Here is a 25,132-nt window from a genome sequence, read left to right on the forward strand (position 1 = left end):
CTGACTGCAATCCGCAAAAATTCTGCCCAAATATTGTCCAACACGTCTGATAGAAAAAAGGCCCTGAAGTCACTAGACTTCAAAATCACTATATCAGCACTCAGGTATATTCTGAAGACTGAGCAAAAGATCAACTTGACCAGAGACAAAAATGAAGCTCAGCCTGTACCAACAAGGGCAGGCAGAACACAACACTAAGTAAACAGACACAATCTCATGGAAAAATAAGAGAGCAAAAACTTAGCTTTCAGAAGACAGGTACTGAACTGGTTTGCAAGAGCTCAGAGCAGAAAGGATCACCAGCAACCCTGCAGGGCATCAGCTGCCTTATATCCACTCAGTGATTCCGGGTGTCCAATCACGCTCCGCCTGTTCAGATGACAGGTTTTCCCCATCCCAATCAATTTCACTACCTCTCTTCACCAGCAGAGGGAGTTCATCAGACATCAACGGTGAAGGGGAAAATGAACTCACAATAGTGCCCCCCCTTTATGGCTGTCTATCCTGGTGCTGTATGTCAGACAGCTGGGGAAATCATAGTACGGTCGGGATCACACATGCGAGAAACACTCGGGAGCGGAGCGTGCGGCCACATAGCAAAACATGGAGCCGCACACACTTCTCCCGAGTGCCGGCGGCAGTGCCGGGTATTAACATGCGAGACTCAGCTGTGTTTCTCGCATGTGTGATCCCGACCTACTTGTGAATCCCAATGTACTAGCACTTCACCTGACTCCTACTGTGATTGTTTTAGGCTATGTGCACACATGTGGAATTGCCGTGGAAATTTCCGCAATTCTGCAACTCCCTGCCGCGGGGAAATACGCATGCGGAATTCCCGAGAAAAAATAGCGTTTTGCAAGTGGAAAAATATGCAGCATTAGCACAGCATGTGCGGAATGCCATTGAATTCAATGGGTTGCAGATTTTTAGCGTTTTCACGGCGAAAAAATGCGGCAAAAAAGCTAAAAATCCACACACAGTCTAATCCTGTGATTTAAACAAAATAATGTGCTTTGGGTTTTTATTCTAGTGCCTAGTTTTACTGTAGTTATGGTTGTTTTAAGATGGAGTGGGGATCCATCCCATATCCAAAAGTCAAGAAGGGGGCTGGAGAGGGCACAGCCTAAAGGAAGCCCCCCATGACTGCAATGGGCGGGTAAGTTTTAAACTTGCTATGGCCGAGTAATAGTGATTGGCTGGGATGGGCCAGGGGAGGAGTTTGGGGTGGGGGGGCAGCCTGGTCAGTGGAAAAGTGCGGGAAAAGCCACACTTCACCAATGTAACTGAAGGAGAGAAGACCCTACCTTACAGACGGCAAGCAGATGGAGACTGTGGAGCAGCTGATGGCCAGACTTCAGGAGGCAGCCCGGTCCAGGAAGGAAGGATGGCTTCAAACCCAGCTGTCCTCCCTCCTCAGAGCAACGGACCTTCCAGGGACCAGCCGGCGAGGAAGAAGGACCAGGCCCCCCGAAAGGCTGTCACCGGAGGTGACGCGGCGCAGCAGGCGACGGCTGCGGAGCCCCTCCAGGGACCCTGCGGGCGGCACAGGCACTGGGGTCGCTTCCCCTCCTAGTGCCCGTCCCGGCAGGTATCCGCTCAGCCGGCTTGTGGGCACTTACAGCCGGAGAACGGAGGCCACGCAGGAGCAGGAGGCAAGACCGGACGTGACATCGCGGGCGGGAGACGAGTCATCGCGGGGCCCAGCAGCGTCCAGCCGGCCCCAGGGAGACGGAGCAGGCCGCGGCAGGTCTGCTTCCACACGGCAGGGACGGCAGCGGGCGGCGACAGGAAGGACGGCGGCTGTTGGAAAGGCGGCAGGTACCCCCAGGGATGAGGACCGCTCCGGGGAGCCTGGCAGTCGGGGCGCCAGACGGAGTGGCGCGACGGGCGGGCAGGGGCAGCGAGAGGACGCCCTGCCTGGCCCCAACACAGCAGGGAGAGCAGAGGGAGCAGCGGGCGGGAGGGGGCAGCAGGAGGACACCCCACCTGGCCCCAGCACAGCGTGAACGGCGGCGAGAGCGGCGGGCGGGAGGAGGCAGTTGGAGACGGCCCGGCCTGGCCCCAACACAGGAAGGAGGGTAGAGAGAGCGATGGGCACCCCCGACCGGATGTCCGGCAGTCGGCTGGAGTGTTATACGGACCGGTCAGGCTGGTCCGGGTCTAGAGACCGTCGCAGGTCCCGTTCAGGCGGGAGTTCAAGGGAGCGTCGGGATTCACGTGCTCGGGTCCCCCCTGGTGACGAGGAGGCCAGGGGCGCGGGCCTTTAGCAGCCGAGCGTGCTTCAGGATCACGGAAGGCGTCAGGATTCTGGATATCCGGCTGGCGGGGACACAGCACCCGCGCAGCTTGGTGAGTATGGTTCTATGTCTTGTTTGTTGCCCGCAGGGGCTGTATTACAAGAGATTGGAGATAGGATGGGAGATGTTAGGGAGCAGGGGGGGCGTAGGGGTCCTACCGGGGCTGAGGTGCCCGGGCTGAGGGATATTTTAGATACTATGTCAAAAATATTGAGGGGAATGGAGGGAGGGGTAATTGGGGAAGCAGCTCCATCCCCGGCGGGGGCATGGTTAGTGGGGCGTGGTTCCGTCACTCAGTCAGTAGGCGAGGCGGTTCGCTCTGTGGAAGGTGACGAGGGAGCATCGGCGGGGGTATCTGTCTCGGTGCAGACGGAAACGGATAAGGGGGATAAGATAAAACTGGATGATAGGGCAAAGGGGGAAGTTTATGTGTGTTTTGAGGGGCCTCTGGGTGCCCATTTGAAAAAAGAGGTGAAAGAAAAGATTTGGCGTGACGAGTATGTTGAGATATTTTCCCTGCTTCCATTAGAAAAATTTAATCTGGATAAGGGGAAGAAGGATGATAGTAAGAAAGAAGAGGAGGAAAAGAGGAGGTGGCGTCTGATTCCACAGACTTTTGTGAACTGGATGCAGGCATTCGCTATTTTGGCGAGTGTCATAGGTGAAAAGTCTCCGGATAATTGTTCTGGCTTGTTCTGTTATTTGGATGCTATTGGGGAGGCGCATCGTATATACGGGGGGGGCAGGCGTGGCTGCGATATGACGAGCAGTTTAGACAGAGGAAGGCGGTAAGGCCAGAGATAAAGTGGGACCAGAAAGATATCGGGCTGTGGTTGAAGGTGATGGCTCCAGTGAGGTATGGGCAGTCCTTTCACGGGAGCAGGGGCGGTAGTAGTCAGCAAGCAGGTCATGGAAGCGGTGGTCAGGCAACCCAGGGAGGAAGAGAAAAGTCAGGAACGTGCTGGCAATTTAATGATGGGCAGTGCAAGTACAGGAACAACTGCAAGTTCAGGCACGCGTGCTCCCACTGTAACGGTAGCTCCCACGGGGCTTCAAAATGTTTTAAGAAGGGGAAGGGTAAGCCAAACGTGGGTGCCGGTCAAGGGTCAAGGAAGTGGAATTGGGCAGGATGGCGGGACCGTTCCCCGCGGCTCCAGTGGCGGGTTTGGTTGTTTCCCCGTTGGGGGTAGTGCCAAAGAAGGAGCCGAACAAGTTTCGTTTGATTCAACATTTGTCTTACCCGAAGGGCTTGTCAGTTAATGACGGTATTGATCGAGAGTTGTGCTCAGTGGAGTATACCTCCTGTGATACGGCGGTGCATTGGGTGCGACGTTATGGTTCAGGGGCTTTGTTGGCAAAGACGGACATCGAGTCCGCGTTTCAGTTATTGCCGGTTCATGCAGAAAGCATTCCGCTGTTGGGTTGTTTTTGGGACGGGAATTTCTACCTTGATAGGTGTTTGCCGATGGGTTGTGCAATTTCGTGTTCGTTGTTCGAGATGTTTAGTACTTTTTTGGAGTGGGTGGTAAGGGATGTTGCGGGTGTGGAATCAATCATTCACTATCTGGATGACTTTCTTTTTATTGGTCCCCAGGATTCACCATTGTGTAAGAATGCGTTGGCAGCCATGGTTTGGATGGCAAAGCATTTTGGGGTCCCGCTTGCATCAGAGAAGACGGAAGGACCTAAAACCGTTATAAGTTTTTTGGGCATAATCATCGATTCTGAAAGGATGGAGTTCGTTTGCCAGAGGACAAGTTGTCATTGTTGAAACAGGAGGTTGATAGGATTGTGAAGTTGCGTAAAGTGACCCTGAAGGAGTTGCAATCAGTATTGGGGCGTTTGAATTTTGCCTGTAGGATCATACCTATGGGCCGCATTTTTTCTCATCGCTAGGCAGGTGCGATGGCAGGAGTAAAGGCTCCGCACCATTTTGTTCGTTTGACTAAAGAGCAGAGCGGACTTGTTGGTTTGGCAACGTTTTTTGCGGAATTACAATGGTCGGTCACTGATGCAGGAGGAGGCATTGAGCAATTTTGATTTTGAGATTTATACGGATGCAGCGGGTGGTTCGGGTTACGGCGCCTACTGCAAAGGAAAGTGGAGCGTGGGGCGTTGGCCTCAGGCATGGAAGTTGCTGGGCCATACGAAAAACTTGGCATTGTTGGAACTGTTTCCTATTGTGGTGGCGGTTTTCGTGTGGGGTCCTATGTTTGCGAACCGGAAAGTGCGTTTTCATTGTGACAACGCCAGTGTAGTGGCGGTGATTAACAGCTTGTCGGCCTCTTCTCCCCCAGTGATCAGATTGGTTAGAGTTTTGGTTCTTCGCTGTTTGGAGTTGAATGCAGGGATTTCGGCAGTGCATGTGCCCGGTGTTACGAACTCAATAGCAGACTCTTTGTCTCGTTTTCAGTGGGGGCGTTTTCAAGAGTTGGCACCAGGAGCGGATGCCGCGGGCGTGGAATGCCCTTCTCAGCTGTGGAAGGTGATTTTGGAAGAGCGGGAAGACTAATCCGGGAATCGTTATCGCATCAGACCTGGTCGGCCTACGAATCCTCGTGGCGAGTATGGCAGCGTTGGATGGCAGAATGGGATGGGGTTTATAGTGAGGAGGATAGGATGTTAGCGGTATTGTTTTTGGTCGGGAAGGCGGCCGACAGCGGTTGGTCCGCCGCTAAGGTAAACAAATTTGTGTCGGGCTTGGCTTTCGGTTTCAAATTACAGGGGATGACGGACGTGACAAAGAATTTTTTGGTAAGACAGGCGTTAAAAGGCTTTCGTAGGGGTAAGAAAGTTTGTGATAAACGAAGGCCTATTTCGTTTAATACGTTGGAAAGCTTAGGCAGAGTCCTGGAGGGTATTTGTACTTCAGGATTCGAGTTGGTGCTGTTTAGGTTGGCTTTTTCTTTGGCCTTTTTTGGAGCAATGCGGATTGGTGAGGTGGTGTCATGCAGCAAGGTCTCACCTGGTGGGGTGCAGGCAGAAGATGTGAAATTTTGGTCAGGGGGCATCGTTTTTTGGATCCGGCGTTCAAAAACTGATCAACTGGGTAGGGGCAGAAGGGTAGTTTTCGGGCGCATTGGAGGGGCACTAATGTGCCCAAGTAGTTGTTTGGAATCATATTGGGATGTGTGGGCAGGTAGGACGGGGCCTCTTTTGTGCCATGCGGATGGCACCTATTTGTCTCGCTTCCAGTTCATTGCAGTCTTGAAGAGGGGATTGTTGGAGTTGGGCCTTCCCCAGGACAGGTATGGGTCCCATTCTTTTAGGATCGGGGCGGCAACTGAAGCGGACAGTCTTGGTCTGGGGGCGGAGGCAATCAAAGGAATTGGCGGGTGGCAGTCAGATCGCTATTTACTGTATGTTCGACGTTAATCGGAGTTGTGGCTTTGTCCAGTAATTTGTTTTTCCATAATCTGTTATGTTTTTTCAGGTGGCGACCCCTTGCTTGCCTGGATATTTGGACATTCGTATGTGTATTGGGGTGCGCTGCGAGCTAATGCGAGGCCAGATGGTAGGCAATTGGGTTTTAGGAGGGGACAGGTTCTGGTTCGTTGGTTGGGTTTTCGTGGTATGGTGTGGAGCAGGGTGTTCCCGGAATTTGACAAGTCCGTCCGCCTGGACCGAACCCCCTACGCTATCGTCATACATGCTGGCGGTAACGATTTAGGGGTCAGGCCGGTGAGGGACTTAATTAGGGACATACGTTCCGATTTTTTAAGATTGCGGGCATCTTTCCCAAAAGTGTTGACTGTATGGTCGGACGTGGTTCCGAGGAAAAAGTGGAGGCAGGCGAGGTCTTTAAAGGGGATTAACAGGGCAAGGGTCAAATTGAATCGGGCAGTGTCGGGATTTGTGTCTAGGAATGGGGCATTAGTGTCAGGCACTTTGAGTTGGAGGCAGGTGTTGGTAAATTTTGGTTGGGTGATGGGGTTCATTTAAATTCTATCGGCATTGACCTGTGGGCATTGGCAATACAGGAGGGAATCGAGAGGGCCTTGGTGGTTTTGGGGCACTCACGAGCCTGAGGTGGTCAGGGCTGTTCGTGGTTGGCGGGGGGTGGGGTTCTTGGAGTTGACGGTGATCGGTCGGGGAAGGAGTTGGAAGTAATATTCCCGACAGTTTTAAAAATGGTATGGGGGATCTGGCTTTTTGGTTATGGGCTCTGGACGGGGTTTTTACCTCGGGAGCTCTGGTGGTGAGTCTCCCGGAACGGGAGTTACGGTTCCCTTGAGCTGGGATGGACGACTGAGGGTAACATGGTGGTTGAGTTTTTGGTTTTGGGCCAAAAAGGTTTTATAGCCAGATCTTTTTAGCTCCAAGACCCCTCCCCTCATATTATTTGCATTTAATATTTGGATGTTTATTGTTAATGTTTATTGTTTGTTAATAAAATTGGCCGCTGTGGCCAAAATTATCCAAAGAAAAAAATGGTAGTCTGTGTTATTTTAAGAGTAGGGGATACTAGGAGTCGGGGAGGTTTTGGGAGAAGAGAGAAAAACTGGAGTCGCCATATGCGGTCATGTAAAACAACTGCTGCAGAAAATTGACACAAAACCAGCACATCTGAAAACAACCGTATGTAGTCAGTAATGTTATAATTCGACTGCAAATTAATTGGAGTAAAAGTATAGAAGTAATTTGCATTTTCCATATGCTGAAGGTTCTTATGTCTCTACTTTAAGTGCCTCATAAGTAGGTCAGATGAGAAAGCAATTGTCTGAGCCCTGCTAAGTCCTCTGGAGTAACACCTCTCAGTTGGAAGGAAGCTTATAAAAGCCGACTGAGCTGTTGTACATCATCACACCAACATGTGCTCCTCTGAAGAACTCGAATACCCTCAGAAACTTCTTGACTATGCCTATGGCTTTTTAGTCTCAAAGGTAAGACTTCAGTTGTATTTGTGCAGATATTCAACGGATTTAAAGATTTGTCTGTGGAAACTTTAACTTTAGAAGTTTTTACATACTCCGTCTTAGAGTAAATGCAGAATACACTAGAAAGAAATGCATAGTAAATCAATACATGATAAAGTAATACATGATAACGTAATGTATGATAAATAATACATTCAGGGTATAATAATTTAAATACATCTATGCTCAAAAAGGCAAAAGTGTTTTAGGAGTGATACCTCTATTGGCTAACCAGAAAAAATATAGTTTTAGGAGCACAGAGGCTTCTTCATTAGATAACTTTACAAACGAAGTACTCAGACATACAGCTTGCAAATATATTTTTCTGGTTAGCCTATAAAGGCATCATTCTTAGGCTAAGGTCTTCCTATTGATAAAAAAAAAAACGGACAAGTGCTATCCGTCATTTTGATGGATAGCATTTTTCCGGTCATGTCCAAATTTTTTTTTTTTCCTGGGACCGGGTCCATCCAAGGAGATGATCGCACCATTCACAAGTTGCAACTCATTAACAGATCGCACTCAGCCATTCATGTCTATGGGTCTGTCCAGATGGCATCTGAGTGTGGTTGAATTTTCATGGACGGACAAAATGGAGAAGATGGAGACTTTTTTTTCACATCTGAGAAAATTGGATCAAACTCAGATTTTCTAGAGTGATAGAATATCAATACTGTGACTGTCGCCTTAGAATACTTTAATCTTTTTGGGTGTAAAAGTATTTAGATACATTTTTCTGGCTGTCTTGCTACCATCATATAATTTTTTTATTGTTCATCAGGGTATAATAATTATAATCTATATATTGTACGATATATGGATTATACCATTATTTATAAAGAATAATGGAAATGTGATATTAACACCCAGCTCACAGCCTTTATCAAAGTTAGACTTTCATATTAGTTCACATGCGTAAATAACAAAACATGTGCTGAACATCAGAAATGTTGTAAGGGTATGAAGATAGTCCGTCATGGCAAAATAGCAGAGGGGTTGTAGTTTTCTATTTTAGTTTTCTTTATTTTGAAAAATTTAAAATCAGCCTTGTACTAGTCTTAAAGGGAACCTGTCACCCCCCCCAGGGCGTTTTTAAGTTAAAGAGCCACCTTCAGAAGCTCTAAGGCTGCATTATGTGGCACTTCCGTTTTTGTCCCCCAGTAACGCTGAAATATCGACTTTTATAAATAGCTCCTCATACCTGTAATATGTCCCACTGGTATGGTGTGTCCCCCTGTATCAGCCGCCTATCATGCCTGTGCCTGGGCACCGCCCACCATCCGTCCATCATGATCCCCCTGTGCGTTGCTGCCTCCTCCTGTTTTGAATGCCGGCGCCTCCACTGTGACAAGAGTTCTCGGGCATGCGCAGTGTGCGCTGCCCGAGAACTGATACCCGGCTATTGTGCCTGCATGTTGCGGAGGCCCCAGCCCTGCAGTGTGAATACATCATAACACACTGTGTGTCGGGATCTGGGGCCTTCGCAACATGCAGGCGCAATAGCCTGATGACGGTTCTCGGGCAGCGCGCATTGCGCATGCCCGAGAACTCTTGTCACAGCGGAGGCTCCGGCATTCAAAACAGGAGGAGGCAGCAACACACAGGGGGATCATGATGGACGGATGGTGGGCGGTGCCCAGACACAGGCATGATGGACGGATGGTAGGCGACTGATACGGGGGGACACACCATACCTATGGGACACATTACAGGTATGAGGAGCTATTTATAAAAGTCGATATTTCGGCGTTCCTGGGGGTCAGAAACGGAAGAGCCACCTTCACAGAGTGCAGCCTTAGTGCTGCTGAAGGTGGCTCTTTACGCCCTGGGGGGGTGACAGGTTCCCTTTAAGGCTTGTTCACACAGTACTTTTTTTTACTGTGGAGTATTTTACAGGACCAGCAAAGTGAATAAAACTTCTGAAATCTCATGCACCTGAGGCTTATTTTTTCTTAGTTTAAATCCACAATCAAAGTAGTTTTATTTTTGTTTTGCTTTTTTAAATCAGCAGCATGTCAATTCTTTCAGCATTTCTACTGGGTTTTTCATGCCTTCAAATGAATGGTAAAAAGCACAAGCAGAAACACACGGATTTTACAAAGTGTTTTTCTTATATTTATAAACTAGGTCTATGTCTTACCCAGTATACAATGAAGTGAAAGCCATATGAGTAATAAAATAGATATTTTATTGAAAAATGTTTTTAAAAAACTCAGAAAAAGGAGATGAAAGGAGGGACACAGGTTCTAATACTATATGCATAGAAAATACATGATCTCTGTATTGTTGTGGTTGGAGGTTGCTCATTGTAGCGGATGAAAGATTATAATTGCCTATTGCTGACACTAATGTTTTGTCTTCGTTAAATATTAAAATATTCACTCACCAAATAAACCACTTGTGTCATACTGTGAGTGAGAGCCATGTCCCTCTGCCCTGATATTCGTTTCGCCCAGCCTTCAGAGGACATGTCAGGTCAGAGGGACAAAGCTCTGATTCACAGTATTACACAACTGGTTTATTTGGCGAGTGAATATTTTGCTTCTAACTTTTGCAATTCGACTATTAGTGTATACCTGTTCTTTCTATGAGCAGTATTCTGTTGTGGTTTATGAGGAGTAATATGTTTTACCACGAGAATTGCTATACTACTATACAGGAGCATCTCACAAAATTAGAATATAATCAAAAAGTTAATTTATTTCAGTTCTTCAAAAAAAAAGTGAAATTCATAAATTATATAGAGTCATTACAAACAGAGTGATCTATTTCAGGTCTTTATTTTTTGTTAATATTGATGATTATGGCCAGTGTTGGACTGGCCCACCGGAGAACTGGAGAATTCTCCGGTGGGCCCTGGGCCCTGGCACCTGCTGGCATACAGGGCCAGCAGTTGCCTAGGGCCCCGCTGCTCCAGGGGCCCCAGTCAGTGGTGTGGCGCTAATAGCGGCACACCACACAGCTGCTAATGGGGGCCCTGTGCCAGCAGAGCAGCAGCCAGGAGCCCCTGTCCCCGCTGCTAAAGGGAAATGAATATTCACTGCTTCCCACGCCCACATGGGCGTGGGAAGCAGTGAATATCATTTCATGGTCTGCACTCCGCTCTCCCCCAGGGGCCCCGCCCCCCAGCCAAGTAAGTCGGTATGCGGCAGTAAGTGAAGGCCGGTGCCGCCCTCAATTGTAATGGGAGAGAGCGTCAGATGACACCGCTCTCTCTCCCATCAGTCCCCTCTGCTGACTCACACAGCCGATGCGCGATGACATCACTACATCGCGCACCCGCGCACCCGCTGTATGTCTGGCAGAGGGGGCAGCTCCTGACACTGAAGCCGGCTGCCGCAATCATCGTGGAAGCGAGGAGGAGAAGTGAGTATTGTGTTTTGTATTTTTATATCTCTATATCTATCTATCCATCTATCTCTATCTATTATATATATATATATATCTATCTATATCTATCTATATATCTATCTATTATATATTATATTATATTCGAAATTATAGGCCAGTAAGTCTAACCTCTATTGTTGGTAAAATATTTGAAGGGTTTCTCAGGGATGTTATTCTGGATTATCTCAATGAGAATAACTGTTTAACACCAAATCATCATGGGTTTATGAGGAATCGCTCCTGTCAAACCAATCTAATCAGCTTTTATGAAGAGGTAAGCTATAGACAGGACCAAGGTGAGTCATTGGACGTGGTATATCTTGATTTTTCCAAAGCGTTTGATATCGTGCCACACAAGAGGTTGGTACACAAAATGTGAATGCTGGGTCTGGGGGAAAATGTGTGTAAATGGGTAAGTAACTGGCTTAGTAATAGAAAGCAGAGGGTGGTTATAAATGGTATATTCTCTAGCTGGGTGGCTGTGACCAGTGGGGTACCGCAGGGGTCGGTGTTGGGACCTATTCTCTTCAACATATTTATTAACGATCTGGTAGAAGGTTTGTACAGTAAAATATCGATATTTGCAGATGATACAAAACTATGTAAAGCAGTCAATACAAGAGAAGATAGTATTCTGCTACAGATGGATCTGGATAAGTTGGGAACTTGAGCCGAAAGTTGGCAGATGCGGTTTAACAATGATAAATATAAGGTTATACACATGGGAAGAAGCAATCAATATCACCATTACACACTTAACGGTAAACCACTGGGTAAATCTGACATGGAGAAGGACTTTTGGATCCTAGTTAATGATAAACTTACCTGGAGCAGCCAAAGCAAACAGGATCATGGGGTGCATTAAAAGAGGTCTGGATACACATGATGAGAGCATTATACTGCCTCTGTACAAATCTCTGGTTAGACCGCACATGGAGTACTGGAGTACTGTGTACAGTTTTGGGCACTGGTGCTCAGGAAGGATATAATGGAACTAGAGCGGGTAAAAAGGAGGGCAACAAAATTAATAAAGGGGATGGGGGAACTACAATACCCACAGAGATTAGCAAAATTAGGATTATTTAGTCTAGAAAAAATATGACTGAGGGGCGATCTAATAACCATGTATAAGTATATAAGGGGAAAATACAAATATCTCTCCGAGGATCTGTTTATACCAAGGAAGGTGACGGTCACAAGGGGGCATTCTCTGCGTCTGGAGGAGAAAAGGTTTTTCCACCAACATAGAAGAGGATTCTTTACAGTTAGGGCAGTGAGAATCTGGAATTCCCTGCCTGAGGAGGTGGTGATGGCGAACTCAGTCGAAGGGTTCAAGAGAGGCCTGGATGTCTTCCTGGAGCGTAACAATATTGTATCTTACAGTTATTGTTAGGTTCTTTAGAAGGACGTAGATCTGGGGATTTATTCTGACAGAATTTTATAGGCTGAACTGGATGGATTAATGTCTTTTTTCGGCCTTTCTAACTATGTTACTATCTATCTATCTATCTATCTATCTGTCTATCTATCTATCTAGCTATTTCTATATCTCTCTATCTATCTATCTATCTCTATATCTCTCTATCTATCTCTAAATCTATCTATCTATCTATCTATCTATCTATCTATCTATCTATCCATAGAGCTAACTATTTATCCAATATCTATCTATCTATATATCTCTCTATCTATCTCTATATAAAAGCATTACACCCTATGAGGGGGGGCAGCATTATACCCTATGAGGGGAGGCAGCATTATACACTATGAGGGGGTGTGTTATACCCTATGAGGGGGTGTGTTATACCCTATGAGGGGGTGCGTTATACCCTATGAGTGGGGGCAGCATTATACCCTATGAGGGGGGCAGCATTATATCCTATGAGGGGGGGCCGCTTTATACCCTATGAGGGGGTGTATTATACCCTTTGAGGGGGGCAGCATTATATTCTATGAGGGGTGCATTATACCCTATGAGGGAGCAGCATTATACTCTATTAGGGAGCAGCATTATACCCTATGAGGGGGTGCATTATACCCTATGAGGAGGCAGCGTTATAACCTATGAGGGGGCAGCATTATACCCTATGAAGGGGTGCATTATACCCTATGAGGGGCAGCATTATACCCTATTAAGGGGCAGCATTATACCCTATGAGGAGGCAGCGTTATACCCTATGAGGGGGCAGCATTATACCCTATGAGGTGGTGCATTATACCCTATGAGGGGGCAGCGTTATACCATATGAGGGGGCAGCGTTATACCATATGAGGGGGCAGCATTATACCCTATGAGGGGGTGCATTGTACCCTATGAGGTGGTGCATTATACCCTATGAGGAGGCAGCATTATACCCTATGAGGAGGTAGCGTTATACCCTATGAGGGGGTGCATTATACCTTATGAGGGGGCAGCATTATACCCTATGAGGGGGGCAACATTATATTCTATGAAATGGCTGCATTATATTCTATGAGGAGGCTGCATTATACTATTTGAGGGGGCTGCTTTATATTCTATGAGGGAGGCTACCCCAACTCCTGCTACATAATTAAGATTTGTACTACCTTATATTATACCCGGATATTAGCGTGTTTTACCGCACAATTGGTGGTCTTGTATTTATCTCTATGTAACTACATAGTGGGCCCCAAGAATGATTTTCTCTGGTGGGCCCAAGGTGCTCCAGTCCGACGCTGATTATGGCTTACAGCCAATGAAAATGCAAAAGTCATTTTCTCAGTAAATTAGAATACTTTATAAGATCTGCTTGAAAAAATGATTTTAAAATGCGAAATGTTGGCCTACTGAAATGTATGTTCAGTAAATGCGCTCAATACTTGGTCGGGGCTCCTTTTGCATCAATTACTGCATCCATGCGGCGGGGCATGGAGGCAATCAGCCTGTGGCACTGCTGAGGTGTTATGGCAAGCCCACATTTCTTTGACAGCAGCCTTCAGCTCGTCTGCATTGTTGGGTCTGGTGTCGCTCATCTTTCTCTTGACAATACTCCATAGATTCTCTATGGGGTTAAGGTTAGACACAGTTTGCTGGCCAATCAAACACAGTGATACTGTTGTTTTTAAACCAGGAATTGTTACTTTTGGCAGTATGGACAGGTGCCAAGTCCTACTGGAGAATTAAATTTCCATCTCCAAAAAGCTTGTCGGCAGACGGAAACATGAAGTGCTCTAAAATTTCCTGGTACACGGCAGCCCTGACTTTGGTCTTGATAAAACACAGTGGACCTACACCAGCAGATAACAAGGCTCCCGAAACCATCATTGATTGTGGATACTTCACACTAGTCCTTGGAAAGCAAGGTCCCAGAGTCTGATTGAAGAGTGGAGTGACAGACAATCCAAGCTGCTTGAGGTCTAGTTTGAAGATTCCACAGTCAGTGATGGTTTGGGGAACCATGTCATCTGCTAGTATAGGTCCACTGTGTTTTATCAAGACCAAAGTCAGTTCAGCCATCTACCAAGACATTTTAGAGCACTTCATGCTTCCATCTGCTGACAAGCTTTTTGGAGATGGAAATTTAATTCTCCAGCAGGACTTGGCACCTGGGCTTCCATAGCACCTCAGCAGTGCCACAGGCTGATTGCCTCCACGCATGGATGCAGTAATTCATGCCAAAGGAGCCCCGACCAAGTATTGAGTGTATTTACTGAATATACACTGCTGAAAAAAATAAAGGGAACACTTAAACAACAGAATATAACTCCAAGTAAATCAAACTTCTGCAAAATGACCTTCAGCAGGCCACAAATGTGCATGTGTCTGAAAAAGCGGTTAGAAACCGACTCCATGAGGATGGTCTGAGTGCCCAACGTCCACAGATGGGGGTTGTGCTCACAGTGAAACACCGTGCAGCCCTCCAAAGAAATGCCACCCCACACCATTACTGACCCACTGCCAAACTGGTCATGCTGAAGGATGTTGCAGGCAGCAGATTGCTCTCCACGGTGTCTCCAGAGTCTGTCACATGTGCTCAGTGTGAACCAGCTTTCATTTATGAAGAGCACAGGGCGCCAGTGGCGAATTTGCCATTCCTGGTGTTCTGTGGCAAATGCCAAGCGTCCTTCACGTGGGTACATAGCCTAAATGATGAAAAAGAGGGCCTTTTATAACTGATCTAATCTGTAACCATTCCTTTAACCCCTTAACCCCCACGGGTGGTTTGCACGTTCATGACCGGGCCTATTTTTACAATTCTGACCACTGTCCCTTTATGAGGTATTAACTCTGAAATGCTTCCATGGATCCCGGTGATTCTGACATTGTTTTCTCATGACATATTGTACTTCATGATAGTGGTAAAATTTCATTCATATAACTTGCGTTTATTTGTGAAAAAAATGGAAATTTGGCAAAAATTTTGCAATTTTCCAACTTTGAATTTTTATGCCCTTAAATCACAGAGATACGGCACACAAAAAACTTAATAAGTAACATTTCCCACATGTTTACATTACATCAGCACAATTTTGGAACGAAAATTTTTTTCTGTTAGGAAGTTATAAGTAGAGTTGAGCGACTTTTGGTTTTTTAGGGTCGCGTTTCGTTTCGTGAAACCCGACTTTTCCAAAAGTCGGGTCGAGCAAGATCGTCCGATTATAGGGAAAAGTCGGGGTCGTCCCGAAACACGAAACCCAATGTAAGTCAATGGGGAATAAAAGTCGGCAGTGAGAGGAGGACAGGAAACACACCTACAGTGCCCATTTGAATGCCAAAAGCATCAATTCTTCTTACTTAAGCTTGTCAACCTTAATTAACTTCATAATATAAGTTACGCACTGAAAAATGGGGGTTATTTGGCTAAAGTTGTGGGGGGGGAGGGCTGGCTGCAGGTTTTCATGTGCCCTGGGCGAAAGAGCGCCCCTTTAACACATACCACAACTCATCATGCTCCGATACGGCAGATAAATAGCGGTATAGTACAATGAAAAATACCTCACTTTTTACATCTCATGACGAGGCCCATCTATTTCTCCAAACAGAATCATTGGTCCCATATAATGTTTGAAACAGTATATGATGAGCTCCACATAATGCTACAGTATATGTTGGTCCCCATGGATGAAGCTCCACTGTCTTATGGGCCCAAATAATGCTCCAAACATAATGGGCCCCATTTCTAATGCTCTAGTGTATAATGGGCCCTGTAAATGCTGCTCCAGTGTCTGATGTCCACCTTTGGAATGTTCCAGTGTATGGTGGGCCCCATCTATCATTCTCCAGAGTATAGTGCTCCCCAAAAATTGCTGTCCCAACATTGAAAACAATCAAATAAGTCTCCTCGCTAGGGAATCCCTGTACTTGTCTGGACAGGTGCTGTAGCTTGCTTAACAGCTCGCCAGCCGTTCTCACGCCCAGTATGGATTGCACGTCATTGCACAAAGGTTAGAAAGGGTACCGTATCCCTGGATAACATGTATGGATAGCGTACACATTCAAAATATATGTCTATACAGCATGAGGCAGGCTCAGACGGTGTTAGGCCCAGTATGGATTGCACGTCATTGCACAAAGGTTAGAAAGGGTACCGTATCCCTGGATAACATGTATGGATAGCGTACACATTCAAAATATATGTCTATACAGCATGAGGCAGGCTCAGACGGTGTTAGGCCCAGTATGGATTGCACATGATTGCACAAAGGTTAGAAAGGGTACCGTATCCCCGGATAACATGTATGGATAGCGTACACATTCAAAATATATGTCTATACAGCATGAGGCAGGCTCAGACTGTGTTAGGTCCAGTATGGATTGCACGTCATTGCACAAAGGTTAGAAAGGGTACCGTATCCCTGGATAACATGTATGGATAGCGTACACATTCAAAATATATGTCTATACAGCATGAGGCAGGCTCAGACGGTGTTAGGCCCAATATGGATTGCACGCGATTGCACAAAGGTTAGAAAGGGTACTGTATCCCCGGATAACATGTATGGATAGCGTAAACATTCAAAATATATGTCTATACAGCATGAGGCAGGCTCAGACGGTGTTAGGCCCAGTATGGATTGCACGTCATTGCACAAAGGTTAGAAAGGGTACCGTATCCCTGGATAACATGTATGGATAGCGTACACATTCAAAATATATGTCTATACAGCATGAGGCAGGCTCAAACGGTGTTAGGCCCAGTATGGATTGCACGTGATTGCACAAAGGTTAGAAAGGGTACCGTATCCCTGGATAACATGTATGGATAGCGTACACACTCAAAATTTATGTCTATACAGCATGAGGCAGGCTCAGACGGTGTTAGGCCCAGTATGGATTGCACGTCATTGCACAAAGGTTAGAAAGGGTACCGTATCCCTGGATAACATGTATGGATAGCGTACACATTCAAAATATATGTCTATACAGCATGAGGCAGGCTCAGACAGTGTTAGGCCCAGTATGGATTGCACGTGATTGCACAAAGGTTAGAAAGGGTACCGTATCCCCGGATAACATGTATGGATAGCGTACACATTCAAAATATATGTCTATACAGCATGAGGCAGGCTCAGACGGTGTTAGGCCCAGTATGGATTGCACGTCATTGCACAAAGGTTAGAAAGGGTACAGTATCCCTGGTTAACATGTATGGATAGCGTACACATTCAAAATATATGTCTATACAGCATGAGGCAGGCTCAGACGGTGTTAGGCCCAGTATGGATTGCACGTCATTGCACAAAGGTTAGAAAGGGTACCGTATCCCTGGATAACATGTATGGATAGCGTACACATTCAAAATATATGTCTATACAGCATGAGGCAGGCTCAGACGGTGTTAGGCCCAGTATGGATTGCACGTGATTGCACAAAGGTTAGAAAGGGTACCGTATCCCTGGATAACATGTATGGATAGCGTACACATTCAAAATATATGTCTATACAGCATGAGGCAGGCTCAGACGGTGTTAGGCCCAGTATGGATTGCACGTCATTGCACAAAGGTTAGAAAGGGTACCGTATCCCTGGATAACATGTATGGATAGCGTACACATTCAAAATATATGTCTATACAGCATGAGGCAGGCTCAGACGGTGTTAGGCCCAGTATGGATTGCACGTGATTGCACAAAGGTTAGAAAGGGTACCGTATCCCCGGATAACAAGTATGGATAGCGTACACATTCAAAATATATGTCTATACAGCATGAGGCAGGCTCAGACGGTGTTAGGCCCAGTATGGATTGCACGTCATTGCACAAAGGTTAGAAAGGGTACCGTATCCCTGGATAACATGTATGGATAGCGTACACATTCAAAATATATGTCTATACGGCATGAGGCAGGCTCAGACGGTGTTAGGCCCAGTATGGATTGCACGTGATTGCACAAAGGTTAGAAAGGGTACCGTATCCCCGGATAACATGTATGGATAGCGTACACATTCAAAATATATGTCTATACAGCATGAGGCAGGCTCAGACGGTGTTAGGCCCAGTTTGGATTGCACGTCATTGCACAAAGGTTAGAAAGGGTACCTTATCCCTGGATAACATGTATGGATAGCGTACACATTCAAAATATATGTCTATACAGCATGAGGCAGGCTCAGACGGTGTTAGGCCCAGTATGGATTGCACGTGATTGCACAAAGGTTAGAAAGGGTACCGTATCCCCGGATAACATGTATGGATAGCGTACACATTCAAAATATATGTCTCAGGAGGCAGGCTCAGACGGTGTCAGGCACAGTATGGATTTGACGGCCCAGATTACACAGCGGAGGAGCAGGGAGAGGTAAAGATTGCAAATGCTGGGGCCCTGGCCAAGCAAGGGGGGCCCACTCTTGGGCGTCGGTACTGGCACTGGGCCCCTCATAGTACAGCGGTGTGTCTGACGGCGGGTGTGCACCACCACCGTCAGAGACACTTGATTGCACTATGAGGGACCCTGTGCCAGTGCCCGCGCCCAAGAGTCGGCCTACCCACCTGTCCAGGGCAACGGCACTCGCACGGTGTCGTGCGCTAGGTGGTTACCCCGGCCATGGGGGGGAGGCAGCACAGTTAGGGAGTTTTAGAAAGTGGCATATGTTGATGTTGGACATTCAGCTGATGCAAAAGGCGAAATAGGTGAAGTACCAGGAAGAGGTGGACCAAAGCAAGCCATTTTTCTGTCACCCTATGTGTCATCAGGGGAAGGTGGGACAAAATCCTTGGAAACCCATGCGTGGTTCATTTTAATGAAGGTTAGATCATCCACATTTTGGGTTGACAGACGGGTCCTTTTTTCTGTCAGGATTGATCCAGCTGCACTGAAGACTCTTTCCGATAGCACACTTGCAGCTGGGCAAGCGAGCTCCTGTAAGGCATATTGGGCCAATTCAGGCCAGGTGTCCAGTTTAGCGGCCCAATAGTCAAAGGGGAATGACCTGTGTGGGAGAACATCGATATGGGAGGAAAAGTAGTTTGTAACCATAGTTGACAACTGCTGTCTCCTGTCACTTTCCATCGATGCAGTATTACCAGTTGTGTGAGCGGTATTTGAAAAATCAGTCCACAACATTGTCATGAAACCCCTGTCTCCAACGCCACTTCTGCTGTGTGCACCACGAACACCTCTGCCAAGCTGCCCCCGCCCCGTACGGCTCGTGTGAGAACCATCACCGCTGCTGTGTGCTGGGAATGCCTCAAGCAACCGATTTACCAGAGTTGCTTGTTTATTAGCCAATATTAGGTCAAGGTTCTCCTGTGGCATGATGTTTTGTAATTTGCCTTTATAGCGTGGATCCAGGATGCTGGCCAACCAGTAGTCGTCATCGTTCATCATTTTGGCAATGCGGGGGTCCCTTTTTAGGATCCGCAAGGCATAATCTGACATGTGGGCCAATGTTCCCGGTGTCAATGATGCACTGCGAGTGCTGGGTGGAGGAGCACTTTCTGGCAAATCCACATCCCTCCAGTCACGCACAAACCCTGTACCAGACCTTGCCACGCCAACATTTTCACTTGCCCCACGAGATGCATCCTCCTCCCCTAAGTAATCATCCCCATCATTCTCCTCCTCCTCCTCCTCTTCTTCCTCCACCTCGTCCAGGAGAGGTCACTGAGCAGACAATGGCTGAATGTCATCAAGGATTCCCTCCTCCTCTTCCTCCTCATCAACATTGGCTGCAGACGCCTGCTCCTTAAGGTGCGTCAAAGTTTGCATGAGCAGACGCATAAGTGGGATGCTCATGCTTAGGATGGCGTCGTCTGCGCTTACCAGCCGTGTGCATTCCTCAAAACACTGAAGGACTTTACAAAGGTCTTTCAGCTTCGACCACTGCACGTCTGTCAACTCCATGTCTGCTCTCAAAGTGCCTGGCCGTGTATCCTCCCACAAATGCATTATGGCCTGCCTCTGCTCGCACAGCCGCTCCACCATGTGCAGGGTGGAGTTCCACCTTGTTGCAATGTCGATAATGAGGCGGTGGTTGGGAAGGCGGAGCAATCGCTGCAGCTTCTGCATACGAACGGAGTGTACAGGCGACCGGCGGATGTGCGCGCACAGTCTTCGCACCTTCTGGAGCAGGGCTGTTAACTCCGGATAATTTTTGAGGAAGCACTGCACCACCAGGTTCAAGGTGTGAGCCAAGCAAGGTATGTGGCTGAGTTTTGAAAGGGCTATGGCTGCCACAAAATTACGGCCGTTATCACTAACTACCTTGCCTGCCTCAAGATGTACACTGCCCAGCCATGACTCAGTTTGTCGCTTCAAGTACTCGGCCAGCACCTCGGCGGTGTGTCTGTTGCCCAAACACATTATCTGCAACACAGCCTGCTGACGCTTTCCACTAGCTGCTCGATAGGGGGACACATCGTGTGCAACAGTGGCAGCTGCAGATGGAGTGCTCGTACGACTGCGCTCTGTGGACGAGCTTTCGCTTCTGGAGGAGGAGGAGGAGGAGGGTCGAACGCCTACAGCCAACTGTTTCCTATACCGTGGGCTAGGCAGCACTGTCCCACCACCGCTGTCCCCTGTGGACCCTGCATCCACCACATTAACCCAGTGTGCAGTGATGGACACGTAACGGCCCTGGCCATGCCGACTGGACCATGCATCAGTTGTGAGGTGCACCTTTCCGCTCACTGACTGCTTGAGTGCATGGACAATGCGGTCTTTCACATGATGGTGGAGGGCTGGGATGGCTTTGCGAGAGAAGAAGTGGTGACTGGGTAGGTCATAGCGTGGTACTGCATAGGCCATGAGTTCACGGAAAGCTGTGCTTTCCACCAACCGAAAGGGCATCATCTCAAACGAGATTAGTTTGGCAATGTGGACGTTCAAACCCAGTGTACGCAGATGAGAGACTGAGTACTTTCTTGACCTACTCATAGTGTCTGGGAGGGTGAGCTGGACTTGAGAGCTGCATATGGTGGAAGTAGCGGTGGACAGGGCGGACTGAGAGAGGGTTGATGATGGTGATGGAGTTGGTGTTCTTTCTGATGGCCTAGAATCAGTCTTTCGTTGATATAACAGTGGGATTCCCTGACTGCTGTGGCCTTGTAACGACACCTCAACATTTGCTGCTGTGCTAACCGGTGGGCTTACAGTGGGGGAAACAATGTAGCGTTGCTGACTACCTTCGTTGTGATCAGTTGCACATGTGGCACTTGAGGTTTGGTGTTGTGTCCACGCTTGCAAGTGCATGCTGGTTAAATGTCTAAGCATGCAACTGGTATTCAAATTTTTCAGATTTTTCCCTCGGCTAAAGGTCTTTGCGCACTTCTTACAGATAACCTTGGCCTGATCATGAGGTTTTTGTTCAAAAAAGTGCCACACTGCACTCTTCCTACTTTGGCAGACATTTTGCGGCCTAGCACGCTGTGATCTTTTGACCCTCTGGACAAGCTGTCCAGCAACTCTTTTGATGTTTGGAACCTGTCTTTGGAGTGCTCCGGGCCTGCCAGATAACAGCTGTTGCGATGTCGATGTCTGCTGTGGATGCTCCTCATCTGAGCTATTGGAAGCAGCACCCTCTTCCCCCAATGGATGCCAATCTGGGTCAACAACTGGGTCATCCATCACCTCCTCTTCTATGTCATGTGCACCTTTCTCTGTGTCACCGTGTATGGTGGTATAGTGTGCGGGAAGGGGCACCTGAGTCTCATCAGGGTCAAAATCTGGCTCTGTACACTGCGAGGACAATGTAGTGCTCTGAGTGAATGTACCAGCAGAATCATCCATCAGCGGCTGTGCATCAGTGCACTCCATGTCAGATTCATCTTGGCCTGGGTAATTCACCATTTGACTTGATAATCCAGGCATGGTATGTGAAAACAGCTCCATGGAGTAATCAGTAGTATGGCCTGTGTCATCCTTCAATCTTGGTTGGGGTGAAGGACACAAGGAAAGGTGTGGTTCATGAACATGAGCCTCCAATGACGACTCAGTGCTTTTACTTTTTACAACTGAAGAAGAGGAGGCGATAGAGCTGGAGGCTGAGTCAGCAATGTAAGACAAAACTTTTTCCTGATGCTCTGCCTTTAAAAGCGGTTTGCCAACTCCTAGAAAACTAAGCGTTCGAGGCCTTATGTAGCCAGACGATGACGCAGGGTCAGCACCTCCTGCATTCGGTCCTATTTTGCTCTTGCCACTACCATCAGATCCACCACCAACACCATCATTACCAGCTGCCAACCCCCGCCCAATTCCACGGCCTCTTCCACCAGCCTTCCTCATTTTTGGTAGAAATGTAGACAAAATCCAACAAACTATATAGTAATGTAAAACAAGGTACAAGGTGTCTATAGGACAGGGGAGATTTAGAATTTCTGCACACACTTTTGGACACTGGACACTTGTGGATTGTGTGAGGCCCACTGATATCTGAGCGCTATGTGACACGCTCGATGGCACAGCTGCCTGTGACCAAAGTGACGAGAGGATAATGGAGATTTTGAATCTCTGCGTACACTTTTGGACACTGGACACTTGTGGATTGTGTGAGGCCCACTGATATCTGAGCGCTATGTGACACGCTCGATGGCACAGCTGCCTGTGACCAAAGTGACGAGAGGATAATGGAGATTTTGAATCTCTGCGTACACTTTTGGACACTGGACACTTGTGGATTGTGTGAGGCCCACTGATATCTGAGCGCTATGTGACACGCTCGATGGCACAGCTGCCTGTGACCAAAGTGACGAGAGGATAATGGAGATTTTGAATCTCTGCGTACACTTTTGGACACTGGACACTTGTGGATTGTGTGAGGCCCACTGATATCTGAGCGCTATGTGACACGCTCGGTGGCACAGCTGCCTGTGACCAAAGTGACGAGAGGATAATGGAGATTTTGAATCTCTGCGTACACTTTTGGACACTGGACACTTGTGGATTGTGTGAGGCCCACTGATATCTGAGCGCTATGTGACACGCTCGATGGCACAGCTGCCTGTGACCAAAGTGACGAGAGGATAATGGAGATTTTGAATCTCTGCGTACACTTTTGGACACTGGACACTTGTGGATTGTGTGAGGCCCACTGATATCTGAGCGCTATGTGACACGCTCGATGGCACAGCTGCCTGTGACCAAAGTGACGAGAGGATAATGGAGATTTTGAATCTCTGCGTACACTTTTGGACACTGGACACTTGTGGATTGTGTGAGGCCCACTGATATCTGAGCGCTATGTGACACGCTCGATGGCACAGCTGCCTGTGACCAAAGTGACAAGAGGATAATGGAGATTTTGAATCTCTGCGTACACTTTTGGACACTGGACACTTGTGGATTGTGTGAGGCCCACTGATATCTGAGCGCTATGTGACACGCTCGATGGCACAGCTGCCTGTGACCAAAGTGACGAGAGGATAATGGAGATTTTGAATCTCTGCGTACACTTTTGGACACTGGACACTTGTGGATTGTGTGAGGCCCACTGATATCTGAGCGCTATGTGACACGCTCGATGGCACAGCTGTGACAAAAGTGACTAGAGGATAAGGGAGATTGGATTGCTTTTAAAAAAGCAGTTTGCGGAGCAGTGGGTAAACAGCAATGCCAGCGTGTCAGGAAGCCTTAAAAGGCAGCCCAACAACCAACACCACTGATACACCACAATATGGCCTCCCCTTGCACTGCACACACAGTGACTTGTGTGTTGTGCAGGCCAAATCGCTAGCAGCAGAAGCAGTTTTTTGGTCTTCTTCCCTGCCTAACGCTCTCCCTACAGAATCAGCAGCAACCTCTCCCTATACTAAGATCGGCAGAAGTAAGATGGCGGTCGGCGTGCACGCCCTTTTATACCCCCTGTGACGCCCACCAAAGCAAGCCAATCACTTGCATGCCCTTCTGAAAGATGGTGGTGACCCGTGCCTAGGTCATCACATTGCCCACAGTGTCCGTGGATCCTGATTGGCTGAAAAAGAGCGCAAAACAAACTTTTGAAACGCGACTTTGGCGCGTAAGTCGCCGACCTCGTGGCCGACCTCATCCTAGGGTCGGGTTTCGTTTCATGAAACCCGACTTTGCCAAAAGTCGGCGACTTTTGAATTTTTTCGACCCGTTTCGCTCAACTCTAGTTATAAGGGTTAAAAGTTGACCAGCGATTTCTCATTTTTGCAACACCATTTTATTTTTACGGACCACATCACATTTGAAGCCACTTTGAGGGGTCTATATGATAGAAAATACCCAAAAGTGACACCATTCTAAAAACTGCACCCCTTAAGGTGCTCAAAACCACATTCAAGAAGTTTATTAACCCTTCAGGTGCTTCACAGGAATTTTTTGAATATTTAAAAAAAAATGAACATTTAACTTTTTTTCACAAAAAAATATTTCAGGTTCAATTTTTTTATTTTACCAAGGGTAACTGGAGAAATTGGACTGCAAAAGTTATTGTGCAGTTTGTCCTGAGTACACTGATACCTGATATGTGGGGGGAACCACTGTTTCGGCGCATGGCTGAGCTCAGAAGGGAAGGAGCGCTGTTTGACTTTTTCAATGCAAAATTGGCTGAAATTCAGATCAGACGCTATGTCACATTTGGAGAGCCCCTGATGTACCTAAACAGTGGAAACCTCCCACAAATGACCCCATTTTAGAAACTAGACCCCCCCCAAGGAACTTATCTAGATTTTTGCCACAAAATTGATCTTTTCACCTCCAATTTTTATTTTCCCAAGGGTAACAGGACCCTAAAAGTTATTGTGCAATTTGTCCTGAGTACGCTGATACCCCATATGTGGGGGTAAACGACTATTTGGGTGCATGGCAGAGCTCAGAAGGGAAGCAGCGCCATTTTACTTTTTTGGCTGGAATTGAGATCCGACACCATGTCGCGATTGGAAAACCCCTGATGTACCAAAACAGTGGAAACCCCCCCACAAATGACACCATTTTGGAAACTAGACCCCAAAGGAACTTATCTAGATATGTGGTGAGAACTTTAAACCCCCAAGGGCTTCACAGAAGTTTGTAACGTACAGCGGTACAATTAAAAAATCATATTTTTTCCACAAAAATGATCTTTTCACCCTCAATTCTTATTTTTCCAAGGGTAACAGGACCCTAAA

General features: G+C 47.3%; 1 protein-coding gene across 1 annotated transcript in view; it reads left to right on the forward strand.

Annotated features, from left to right (window-relative positions):
• The first annotated feature begins 7,077 nt into the window (after window positions 1-7,077).
• LOC141080603 (acetylserotonin O-methyltransferase-like) overlaps window positions 7,078-25,132 on the forward strand; it is a 293,335-nt gene continuing 275,280 nt past the window's right edge. Inside the window, exon 1 of the mRNA XM_073565940.1 lies at window positions 7,078-7,183. Within this exon, the coding sequence (XP_073422041.1) occupies window positions 7,112-7,183 (72 nt within the window). The 5' untranslated portion in view covers window positions 7,078-7,111. The remainder of the gene's footprint in view (window positions 7,184-25,132) is intronic.

Source organism: Dendrobates tinctorius, unplaced genomic scaffold, assembly GCF_039654945.1.
Source record: "Dendrobates tinctorius isolate UK_male_01 unplaced genomic scaffold, ASM3965494v1 ptg000016l, whole genome shotgun sequence".
Taxonomy (NCBI): domain Eukaryota; kingdom Metazoa; phylum Chordata; class Amphibia; order Anura; family Dendrobatidae; genus Dendrobates; species Dendrobates tinctorius.